Genomic DNA, 11,861 nt, shown 5'->3' on the forward strand with positions numbered 1-11,861 from the left:
TGGCATCAATTTTGAAGTCACTCCCAATGGGACCTTCGACCGCCCATCCCATATGGATTGCAATACTAAGGTCAACCTAACGTAAGGCACTTAGCCAATGTAGTTGAATAAGCAACATAATCGGTCCAAGACCCCACCGTTGCCGTGGAATGTTGACTCTTTGCAGGAAGCGGGGCATCCTCTCCCTGACAGTGTAGGCGAAATTGGGATGAGTGACTAAACGACTCTCACCTCAGTGGCACCACTCCTACGGCTGGAGAATCGTTCAAGTTGAGATAACATTTTCAGACCACAGAAGAATGCCTTGTCTGCCATCTTGGATCGCTTGAGAAGCACCTCCTGTGGCATAAGAAGAGCAGCGAGTGTATCAGTCGGAGACTCACGTTCTTGAGGTCCACCTTGCTGGATTGAGGATCGTACTGATTATCTAGCTTCCATACGAGAAAGAAGCCGTTATCGATATTCTGATTAGGAACGCCACCCCTGAGAGGTGCATAATGAATCGTCTTTGGTGTAGATTGTGCCAGATCCAATCAAATAGATCTATCACGAGCCAGACCCAAATGTAACATACCAATGCTTAGCACAACCATGGATGATCTTAGCAACCTTGTTGACCAGAACAGTTACGTCCTGACCATAACTGTCGGCGAGGGATGCCAGCCGATTGATACCCACATATGCAAATATACCTACAGATGTCAATCTCCAAGATCTACCGATTCATACCATATGTAAGCCTACCTAATATACATCGTCCTGGCATCATGATATTCAGTTCACCATCCCCACGTTTCATACTATTGCCCACTATTTCCGCACCGGCTGTACCGAACCCCACCTGCAAAGTTAACAGATGGGTTGTCGATCGACACTCTTCAAAGTCCAGCCCAACCTGCAGAAGCATGCCAATCTTCAAGATAGTATTCTCCAACATCCTAGTCTCGAGTTGAGGTCCAGCGGAAGTATCATCCTCCTCAAAGTGAGGCGACATGCTTAGAGACTGCTGCTCCATCTTATCTATACTAAGACATGCTCAATCAAGTATACATGATTCAATGCTGGGGTTGGTTACCGGATGGGTGATGGACTTCAGTATCCTGAACCTGAATACTTGCCACCAGAGCAGAGATGAACCCAGTGTTATCTTACTTCACGTTTACGGAGAGGATCCTCAGCCAACTGCTTGATTATGTTGACCATTTTCTCAATTGGGCCGATGACCAATTTCTGTGTGTCGTTCTGGAACTGTATACTCAATGTACCTGACGAAAACGAATCGTGTTACATAATCCCGACTCCAAATGTGGACAACATCATCATTTCGAAGAAATGGGAGTAGGAAGGTTCCGGGCGCCTTCCGTACGGACGTTCCCTCATGGGAATCCACGAAAGGCTTCCATCGATACAGGAGTGATAATATTATCGAGCATAGACTGAGCTCTATAAACTATAGTGATGGTATAGCTATGTCCGGGCTGCACTACCTAATAGGATACAGACAAAAAGTGTGGATATCATATCCAACGCGTTCGATGTCTGTTGAAGAGACTTTGTCTCGAATCGAGCATAGGCTATAGCTTTGTCGCATCCGGGAGTTTCAGCAAGCATGACCGAGTCATGATCAGATGAACCTAACATAATCATGTTCAGCTTGAATAGTCCGATGATGATGAGGATGGGAATCTACATTCAATAGGGCTGTAGCTGTATGTAGAAATCTCTTCATGTCGATACGGGCAATCAGATGGCAGTTGAACCCCTGCACAGCTTTTCGTCTGATTCCACGTACCAAGTTCCGAGTCGATAGATAAGACCTCGAAGTCAGAATAACATAGGCCCTCAGATTGAAGTTGTTCGTCGGCCTCACATCTCTCAGCCTTCCATCATTAAGATAGTCTGGTACCCTGAGCCAGAGTAACTTATAAGGAGGATCTCCATTCCAATAACTGCTCATAGAGAGACGAGAAGAGTCAATCACGGTCGCCGTAGTGCACAGACATCTACCCCTCATCAGTGGGATAATATTTGGCTCTGAATCCTGATCTGGAATATATCCATAACATGTTCTTCCATCCATCCTCTTCTATCCAAGACGATCCAGCCTTCTGTATCTGTTATGGATAGAATGATAGTCATACGATCATTCAGTACCCCAACCTGCCCATCACAGCCGAAAGATGCATTCTCTGATGCAGTATCGCATCGACTACGACCGAACCAATAGAGCTGGGATAGGCCAGTGTAAAAGGCCTCATCTGAAATTGAGTTCTGCACCGCCGTGACTCCAAGGCACCACGTTGATGACAACCTGAGTACTTGTCTCTGAATTCTGTAGAAGTGGCATGATGAACAACATAAGGAGGACACCAACAATAACCCTGCGAGTTGTCAGCTCAGAAAGTGCTCTGCCCAGTCTTGATGCTTCTATGCGCTTCAGCGCGGCCTACAATCTACTAGATCTCGGAGCACACAACCTCAAATTCATGAACACTTGTTTAGCGTTCTGCGCAGCCCTCGCCTGAGCTTTTAGTTTCTCCTCTTGATCGGCATCCTGCGCTTTAGACACCATGCTATACCTATCGGGACTTGATCATAGCAGTATTCATCCACAGATTGCACGTTTGTGGCTCTCTTACAGTTTGACAATTCGGATAAGCCGTATAAGCCGCACCAGACGTACAATACGAGCAGTGCCTGAGTAAATGGTTATGACAGGATCCACAGCCTCTCTAACGAGAAACTCACGTGCCTTGTCCAATCCTCCAGTGGAAGATGTTCCTACTCCCTCAGATGTACCATTCATGATATACGCAAGTGCGCTCATTATCCAGGGAATATCAGGTATGATTGATACAGCCGAAATTAGATCGAGAACCTCGAGACTTCCTCCTTAGTTCGAGTGATGAGGGATTGTCACGTACAAAAAAGAATCCCCACTTGTACTCTGGTTTGGCAACTGTGTTAATAAAGAATTCAAGAAAGAACATGAAGAGTGCGAATGCCTAAGATGACAAATGAATTCAAGACAACGACGAAGCCTCACTAGATCCTTACGAATAACACATAGAATACATTGTCAGCATCCTTGTCGAAGAAAGCCACACGCATATTATCACCCCATAGTGCAAATATAGTAAGCAAGGTCATCACAACAGTCATCAGTTTACCGTCTACGAATGCCTCTAGGCTCTTGGCAGTATCATTATCTGAATAAGCTGCAGGCGTAGTAAGACAGCTATGTATGTCTAGTATCCCGCGAGCTTAGTATATGTTAGAAGCCCACAGCCTTACCATCAGCCTCCTCCAGATCTCTATCTACATCATCTACACCGACCTTCAATGGGTCATTCGCTCCACCAGACTTGGCACCACCAAACCCTTGCATTGGTCTCCAAGAAGATATTAGGGAATAATGAAATCGAGTCCTATAATCTTTATCATTGAAATTCACGGCCACATTCTCAATGCAATGACGGAACCACACCCACATACTGGTTGTGGTGATAGATTGATTGTATTGGATGTGATCGAACCACGATAGTCATTTCTCTGATTGTATTGGTATAAGATGACAGATTGACATATGTTGTCTGGATGCTGATACTCCAGCTATTGTACCATGATGTCATTGCATTGACTCAGAGACATCGACAACACAACAAGTCCCCATCATCGTTCATGTCACATGAATCATGTGAAATGAGGAGAGGAACCCATCCATCCGATTTGCCCATTTCTTCCGCTACATGGCCCTGAATTACTATCCCAATGACAGTTCGCTCTATCAGTAACGAGGGTGAACCCAGGAGCAAAAGTAAGTCCACCTGAGAGTAACTCATATGAAGGATAGCATCACACGACTCATCATATTCACTCACATCAGTCGGAGCCTAATGATCATCGGGGTCTGCATCTCATTCAGCGCATCGAACATCTGTGTGAGTGTATCCTCTGGATTGCTCGGTACGAGACGGGTCTGACAGCACAACCCGTATCCCAAACCCATCGAGATGTTGAAGGATGTATTATTTTGTCCGATCACCTCTGGCGCGTCCTCTACCTCGTCATCATCATCCTCGGATACTTTCGGCTCCAAGTTGGAGCTTTCAACTGTACATACAGACAGGGTTCGGGAATCTCCCCACCGGAATAAGAGATACCATTCGTGGGGGCATCCGAATCTCATCTAGTTCAATAGCCGTGGTAGCATGAAGCCGAAGGCTTTTGTACTCAATGCCAAGGCCAAAAGTCTCATTCTCAATCGATGATAGCCAGATCAGCCTCTTCGATTATGTTATGAAAATAACCTGTAGAAATCAAGACACTGGCCTGTGACATATTAGTAAGCTCACCCTGATCCCCAGACATGCATGATCGACATAACAGCGAGCTTGAGGGAACTGATGAGGGGACACATTATCATCCATGACGACGACGACGATTGGAATAGATAACCTTATGCATGATATGCCTCTTCGAAAGCAGCCAGCATAACTCCTCAGCTCCAGCACGTGGAATGATTAAAGAGACTCCTTAGGGGTCTCCTTAATCATTCAACGATCATCCACCGAATCACTAGGGGTCGCCCCTAGTACTGAACAGTCATGCAAGGTAGCCCTGCTACCCTCAACCTAGTACTATGAGCTGAAGATGTATTTGCATCTGTGGAAGGGAGTTGTTGAATCTCGGGATTGACGACTTACCGCACAACCAATACGATATCCAGTACTCAGGATCATACATGATCCCACTGACCTTCGCCGGCCTTTATATATCCTTTACACGAATGTGTGATTTGATATGAGTTATTACATAACGACATCCTTCGCAACTTGGTGAAGAGACCAAAAGTAAGATTGTAAGAGGAGCGATCGAGATGCTCTTGGATTAGATATATCCGAGAACCACCCGTATGCCAAGCCGTGCCGTCAGGCGTTCCACTCGGCTCTCGGCTTCACGTACGATATATCATCGCTTGCTTGAGGCTACGGTACTACTTTGATCTTACCTCTTCATCGACGACAAAACCACCACGATCTTCATCCCCGTGAGAATTGTTGCTGTCGTGTCCACTCTCCTCGACTGTAGAAAATAGATGCGCCCAACGAATCATCGGTAATAAGATCGACTATCTCCATCAACTCAGTGAGAGAAGGTCACGCAGATTGTACCACTCGACGCCGTTGCGAAGTTTCTTTGACAAGGAGCAATCAAATACCGATTCCTCACAGACTGTTTATATTAACGAACTCAACATTAATCAACTTGAAAAACGATGTAAACAGTGCTTGCTCCTAAGTAAGCAACACTAACGCATATTCAGTTGATAAAAGTCTGAGCTTATCATTCGGTATCGAAGAATACCAATCCACACATAGACAATTACGCATTACGCACACACTCATCCATAGCATCGATAACGTACTGAATATTGTGCTTGTTTAAGCCGGCCATAGAGATACGGCCATTCTTGAGCATATAGACATGATGCTTGTTAATCATACGCTCAGACTGAGCAACAGTGAGACCAGTGAAGGAGAACATACCAATCTGCTTCTTGATATGTCCCCAAGTACCAGGAGTACCCTTGGCGGTCAACCCATCAGACAGAAGAATACGCATCTCACCAATCCTTCCACTGATAGCAGTCAACTCATCTCTCCACTCCTTCTCATAGGCGGGGTTCTCAAGAATAGTCTTAACAATTAAACCACCATGAATCGGAGGAGAAGAATACATGGGACGAATGATGAGCTTGAGCTGACTAAGAGCACGAGCAGCCAAGTCAGCACTCTTGGTCACGAAGTGGCACATACCAGCACGCTCACCATAAAGACCAAAGTTCTTGGCGAAACTCTGGGCTACAAAGAACTCCATACCGGACTGATAGAATAGGCGAAGAGCATAAGCATCTCTATCCAAATCACCAGAAGCATATCCCTGATAAGCACAATCAAGAAGAGGAATAAGATGCCTCTCTTGAAGGAGCTTCTGAACTTCCTGCCACTCCTCATGAGTGAAATCCATACCAGTGGGATTGTGAGCGACGGCATGAAGAAGGATAACAGATCCAGCAGGAGCCTCAGATAGACAGTCCATGCACCCACTGAAGTCCAAGCAACGGTTCTCAGTGTCCCAATAAGGGTATCTTCTAATCTCTAGGCCTGAACCAGGAGCACCGAACACCTTCAGATGGTTACCCCACGTAGGATCCGAAATATAAATAATGGGCTTGTTCAAAAACTTCGCAATGAAATCTCCAATAAGGCGGAGTGCACCAGTACCAGATATAGCTTGACTGCTAGCAATCCTATCACTGGACTCGCCGAAGAGGAGTCGTTGACTGAGAGGCTTGAGAGCCGGGAACCCATCAATGGGAGCATACTCCTTATCGACCTTCATATCAGCAGCTAACTGCTGATCGACCTTACGAACAACATCGAGCACCTTAGGGTTGCCATTCTCATCACGGTAGGCACCGACACCGAGGTTGACCTTCTTCGGGAAAGGATCGGCCTTGTAGGCGACAGTAGTACCAAGAATAGGATCCGGAGGAGCAAGATCACACGATTCGAAGATTGAACTCATTCTGCGATAAAACTTGAAAACTAAGTAGATAGATAACTCGTCAATGAACAACTCATTTTCCAAGAACAATGCTTACTATGAATCACTGAATAAAAGCAGACATGCCTTTAGCGATAAGAAGCGCAAATGCTAGTGAAGCTTAGCTAGTAGTCACACAGTTTCAAGCTTAGAATCTAGCTGAGGAGTATGATGGATTCCATTCTATTATCCACAACATTCCTTATGCAGTCGATAAAAGATGATCGAGGTTGGTGTAGCAACAAAGCTTCTATAGAGAACTTCATCTATATGAAGCGTGTCCAAAAACCCTGCCGACCACAAATTCACCCTCACAAAGCTATGTATACATCCACAAATTCTGAGAGTACAACATAATATATCTCATTCATCAAACGAAAATGTGCCTGGCCAGATAGACTGATATCAGACTCAATAACTCCCGTACCAATCCATGCAACTCACCTTGACAATGTTAATGATCCCAGTACAATGTCACCTTTACTCCCCACATCGTCTAGTGAACACTGTTCACGAGCGAGGGGACCTAATAACGCGAGACCCATCGAAACTATACACAACAACATTATCCTTAGTAAAAGAATCGAAGCGCTACGGATCGTCCTACTGAGGAGTCTGAACTCAATCAAAATCATCTGCAATAAATGATGTGATAATGCTCACCATAACCCATTTTGGAAGATAACTTATTACGCATTACGCACACACTCATCCATAGCATCGATAACGTACTGAATATTGTGCTTGTTCAAGCCAGCCATAGAGATACGACCATTCTTGAGCATATAGACATGATGCTTGTTAATCATACGCTCAGACTGAGCAACAGTGAGACCAGTGAAGGAGAACATACCAATCTGCTTCTTGATATGTCCCCAAGTACCAGGAGTACCCTTGGCGGTCAACCCATCAGACAGAAGAATACGCATCTCACCAATCCTTCCACTGATAGCAGTCAACTCATCTCTCCACTCCTTCTCATAGGCGGGGTTCTCAAGAATAGTCTTAACAATTAAACCACCATGAATCGGAGGAGAAGAATACATGGGACGAATGATGAGCTTGAGCTGACTAAGAGCACGAGCAGCCAAGTCAGCACTCTTGGTCACGAAGTGGCACATACCAGCACGCTCACCATAAAGACCAAAGTTCTTGGCGAAACTCTGGGCTACAAAGAACTCCATACCGGACTGATAGAATAGGCGAAGAGCATAAGCATCTCTATCCAAATCACCAGAAGCATATCCCTGATAAGCACAATCAAGAAGAGGAATAAGATGCCTCTCTTGAAGGAGCTTCTGAACTTCCTGCCACTCCTCATGAGTGAAATCCATACCAGTGGGATTGTGAGCGACGGCATGAAGAAGGATAACAGATCCAGCAGGAGCCTCAGATAGACAGTCCATGCACCCACTGAAGTCCAAGCAACGGTTCTCAGTGTCCCAATAAGGGTATCTTCTAATCTCTAGGCCTGAACCAGGAGCACCGAACACCTTCAGATGGTTACCCCACGTAGGATCCGAAATATAAATAATGGGCTTGTTCAAAAACTTCGCAATGAAATCTCCAATAAGGCGGAGTGCACCAGTACCAGATATAGCTTGACTGCTAGCAATCCTATCACTGGACTCGCCGAAGAGGAGTCGTTGACTGAGAGGCTTGAGAGCCGGGAACCCATCAATGGGAGCATACTCCTTATCGACCTTCATATCAGCAGCTAACTGCTGATCGACCTTACGAACAACATCGAGCACCTTAGGGTTGCCATACTCATCACGATAAGCACCAATACCGAGATTAACCTTGTTTGAGGAAGGGTCAGCCTTGTAGGCGGTGGCAGTGCCAAGAATAGGATCCGGAGGAGCCAAATCACAAGATTCGAAAAGGGAGGACATAGCTAGGAGTGTCCCAGTCCGACTGGGTGAAATGGTACTTTAAGGATCCGATTAGAAAAACAGAACATCCTGTAACCGATTCCAATGCCTAGAGCAGCACCTGCCAAATATGTCTTATCAGGGTGGACCTTCCTAGGATTGGAGTCAGCTCATTTAAACCATCGCTGCGATGGCCCATGTTTCGCTATAATGCGCAGTCACGAATATGCAGCAAAAATGCTTGGCCCAGGGATAGAACATCCACGGGCGAGCCGGCTACCGGGTCCCGGTGGAGGCACTTTCCGGTCCCGACGGAGGCACTCGATAAAGGAATGTTATTTTTAAGAGAGGAGGCGGGCCTCCGGCCCGCCAGGCCCAAACAATGTGTTCTCGGACACACGCCCTACCGTACGAGTTGATCAAAGATCTGGGTTCGAGCCAAGCGGCCCCGACGTGGGCAGTTTACGGGTCGAACGCAGTCAAACCGCTAGGGGAATGATTAAGAAGGTTATACGCGGGGACCTCCGGCCCGCTTTCACCCTCACCTAACCAGAGAAGGCGTGGAAGGTGATTCACTCAGAAACTATGAAGCTAACCCTATGTATATGTGTGACTACCCTCAGCACGTCAGGATGCGTGTCTTGGAATTTCGTGGCGCGCGGTAATTTTATTTCGGAAAACCGCCGATACCGCGGATCGAACCAGGATCTCGCCATCGCGGCATCGCGGCATCGGTGTTGCGCTGACGGTACCAACTGTTGGTACCAACGTTCGTCTGTTCGTTAGCTTTTCATTGAATAGCCGATGCTCAGGTGAAGAACAGACCTCGTCCCGGTAACGTTTTACAGCACGCCTTGTATTTCAACCTTCTTCGAGTTGGCATTTCTCAAAACTCGTTCCACAAAGCTCCTGCGGTTTCAAGAAAAAGTTACCGAGTTTGTCGGTGACCAGAAGCGAGCGATTGTTGTCGAAATACTCAGGAAAACAGGCTACGTGTTGCGCACATGGTGCTCAACCCGGAAACAGTGCCTCAGCCGAAGGTGTAGCCCAGCTACTGCATGTCTTGGCCCCTGGCTCACATTGTACTTTCGTAAAGTCTTGCCCAGCGTATTTCCCATCTGAGTAAGGGGTAGTTGAATCATATGTTGAAGTGAATACATTCGGACTCCGCTTATACTTGACGTAGTGAGTGCTCAGTGCGAATACCGTCCTCGCTTCGCAGCGCTGTGTATTCGCTCCCACTGTGCTTCTTCCTGCCACGACCACGGTCATTAAACGAATCTGTCTCGAAAAATGAGTTTCCAACACTATAACAGATTAGTTGTGTCAGAAGATAACACGAAAACGTCTGTTCGTTAGCTTTTCATTGAATAGCCGATGCTCAGGTGAAGAACAGACCTCGTCCCGGTAACGTTTTACGGCACGCCTTGTATTTCAACCCTTCTTCGAGTTGGCATTTCTCAAAACTCGTTCCACAAAGCTCCTGCGGTTTCAAGAAAAAGTTACCGAGTTTGTCGGTGACCAGAAGCGAGCGATTGTTGTCGAAATACTCAGCAAGACAGACTACGTGTTGCGCACATGGTGCTCAACCCGGAAACAGTGCCTCAGCCGAAGGTGTAGCCCAGCTACTGCATGTCTTGGCCCCTGGCTCACATTGTACTTTCGTAAAGTCTTGCCCAGCGTATTTCCCATCTGAGTAAGGGGTAGTTGAATCATATGTTGAAGTGAATACATTCGGACTCCGCTTATACTTGATGTAGTGAGTGCTCAGTGCGAATACCGTCCTCGCTTCGCAGCGCTGTGTATTCGCTCCCACTGTGCTTCTTCCTGCCACGACCACGGTCATTAAACGAATCTGTCTCGAAAAATGAGTTTCCAACACTATAACAGATTAGTTGTGTCAGAAGATAACACGAAAACGTCTGTTCGTTAGCTTTTCATTGAATAGCCGATGCTCAGGTGAAGAACAGACCTCGTCCCGGTAACGTTTTACAGTACGCCTTGTATTTCAACCCTTCTTCGAGTTGGCATTTCTCAAAACTCGTTCCACAAAGCTCTTGAGGTTTCCAGAAAAAGTTACCGAGTTTGTCGGTGACCAGAAGCAAGCGATTGTTGTCGAAATACTCAGGAAAACAGGCTACGTGTTGCGCACATGGTGCTCAACCCGGAAACAGTGCCTCAGCCGAAGGTGTAGCCCAGCTACTGCATGTCTTGGCCCCTGGCTCACATTGTACTTTCGTAAAGTCTTGCCCAGCGTATTTCCCATCTGAGTAAGGGGTAGTTGAATCATATGTTGAAGTGAATACATTCGGACTCCGCTTATACTTGACGTAGTGAGTGCTCAGTGCGAATACCGTCCTCGCTTCGCAGCGCTGTGTATTCGCTCCCACTGTGCTTCTTCCTGCCACGACCACGGTCATTAAACGATTCTGTCTCGAAAAATGAGTTTCCAACACTATATCAGATTAGTTGTGTCAGAAGATAACACGAAAACGTCTGTTCGTTAGCTTTTCATTGAATAGCCGATGCTCAGGTGAAGAACAGAGCCCGTCCCGGTAACGTTTTACAGTACGCCTTGTATATCAGCAAATTGCTAAGAGACTATGAGCGCATCAAGCCGAGGATACCTTATTCTCAAGCCTCACACAACCTCAGCGGAAGTAGGGATGATACCGGTAAAGGCCTTCTTGAGCATGTTCCCAAAACCAGGGTGACATACACTTGAGTACTACAACGAACATTCAAATGTGCAATGAGGAAGAATGGGCAAGCGGTTGTCTACGGTCGTCATGGATGAGCTCAGCGAATAACTTAAGGCAACACTTGAGAGATGCGAAACATTTATAAGGTGTGCATTCTTGATGCAATGAATAGTCAAGGAAGGAGGAAAATACCTTCTCAGTTGAACATACCCCATCAAGTATGGTATAGTTAACAGTCCAGCGAGTAAAACTAATTGGAGCCTAGAGAGACCATTGCAGTTCAGCAAAACTCTGAAAAGTAGTGAAAAGCTTCAAGAAGCAAAACAGCTCCATAAAGCTAGCACGCATGCGCAGATCGTCTGCCCAGGTTCGAACCCGAGTCTCGACTATTTTCAAGATTTTTTTTCTAGTTGCAACGTCGTATGTCAGAGCATTTGATAGAATTTGCTCGAGTTGATATTGGATAGGACCTGCCTATCACTGCTGTAGTGAGCTGAAGGCTTGAGGCGATCCCACTCAAAAAAGTCCGAATACTATCACGGTGATAGTGATAGTTGTGGTGATAGTATCACCACAACTTCCAAGGTACATTAGCATAGGAACATTCGTTCACAACCCTGAGCACCGCTTAGTATAGGATACGGCCCTAAAGATGCGGCTTAGGCTCGGCGGGCCG

The 11,861-nt window shown here is 46.3% G+C and overlaps 4 protein-coding genes across 4 annotated transcripts in view; 1 reads left to right on the plus strand and 3 right to left on the minus strand.

The window, feature by feature from the left end:
- Nucleotides 1-546: 546 nt before the first annotated feature.
- Pmar_PMAR001013 (conserved hypothetical protein) lies at nt 547-3,388 on the minus strand (the record flags this gene model as incomplete). The annotated part of the gene is made up of 16 exons (XM_002780375.1): nt 547-692; nt 745-841; nt 896-1,020; nt 1,076-1,106; nt 1,153-1,265; nt 1,488-1,634; nt 1,738-1,907; nt 2,008-2,114; nt 2,161-2,258; nt 2,320-2,446; nt 2,495-2,579; nt 2,640-2,697; nt 2,749-2,878; nt 2,925-3,005; nt 3,058-3,209; nt 3,295-3,388. The coding sequence occupies 16 exons, from the start codon at nt 3,386-3,388 to the stop codon at nt 547-549; spliced, it is 1,761 nt and encodes a 586-aa protein (XP_002780421.1).
- Nucleotides 3,389-5,385: 1,997 nt separating this feature from the next.
- On the minus strand, nt 5,386-6,591 carry Pmar_PMAR001014 (aspartate aminotransferase, putative; the record flags this gene model as incomplete). Its single annotated transcript, XM_002780376.1, has 1 exon — nt 5,386-6,591. One exon carries the CDS (start codon nt 6,589-6,591, stop codon nt 5,386-5,388), a length of 1,206 nt encoding a protein of 401 aa, XP_002780422.1.
- A 707-nt stretch (nt 6,592-7,298) lies between these two features.
- Nucleotides 7,299-8,504, minus strand: Pmar_PMAR001015 (aspartate aminotransferase, putative; the record flags this gene model as incomplete). The annotated part of the gene is made up of 1 exon (XM_002780377.1): nt 7,299-8,504. One exon carries the CDS (start codon nt 8,502-8,504, stop codon nt 7,299-7,301), a length of 1,206 nt encoding a protein of 401 aa, XP_002780423.1.
- Nucleotides 8,505-11,837: 3,333 nt separating this feature from the next.
- The window catches only part of Pmar_PMAR001016 (hypothetical protein), a gene marked incomplete at both ends in the record, with an annotated part of 335 nt that continues 311 nt past the window's right edge, over nt 11,838-11,861 (plus strand). Inside the window, one exon of the mRNA XM_002780378.1 lies at nt 11,838-11,861. This exon is cut by the window's right edge and continues 4 nt beyond it. Coding sequence (XP_002780424.1) covers nt 11,838-11,861 — 24 coding nt within the window.

The sequence above is a fragment of the Perkinsus marinus genome (genome assembly GCF_000006405.1).
Source record: "Perkinsus marinus ATCC 50983 genomic scaffold scf_1104296944404, whole genome shotgun sequence".
NCBI classification, from domain to species: Eukaryota; Perkinsozoa; order Perkinsida; family Perkinsidae; genus Perkinsus; species Perkinsus marinus.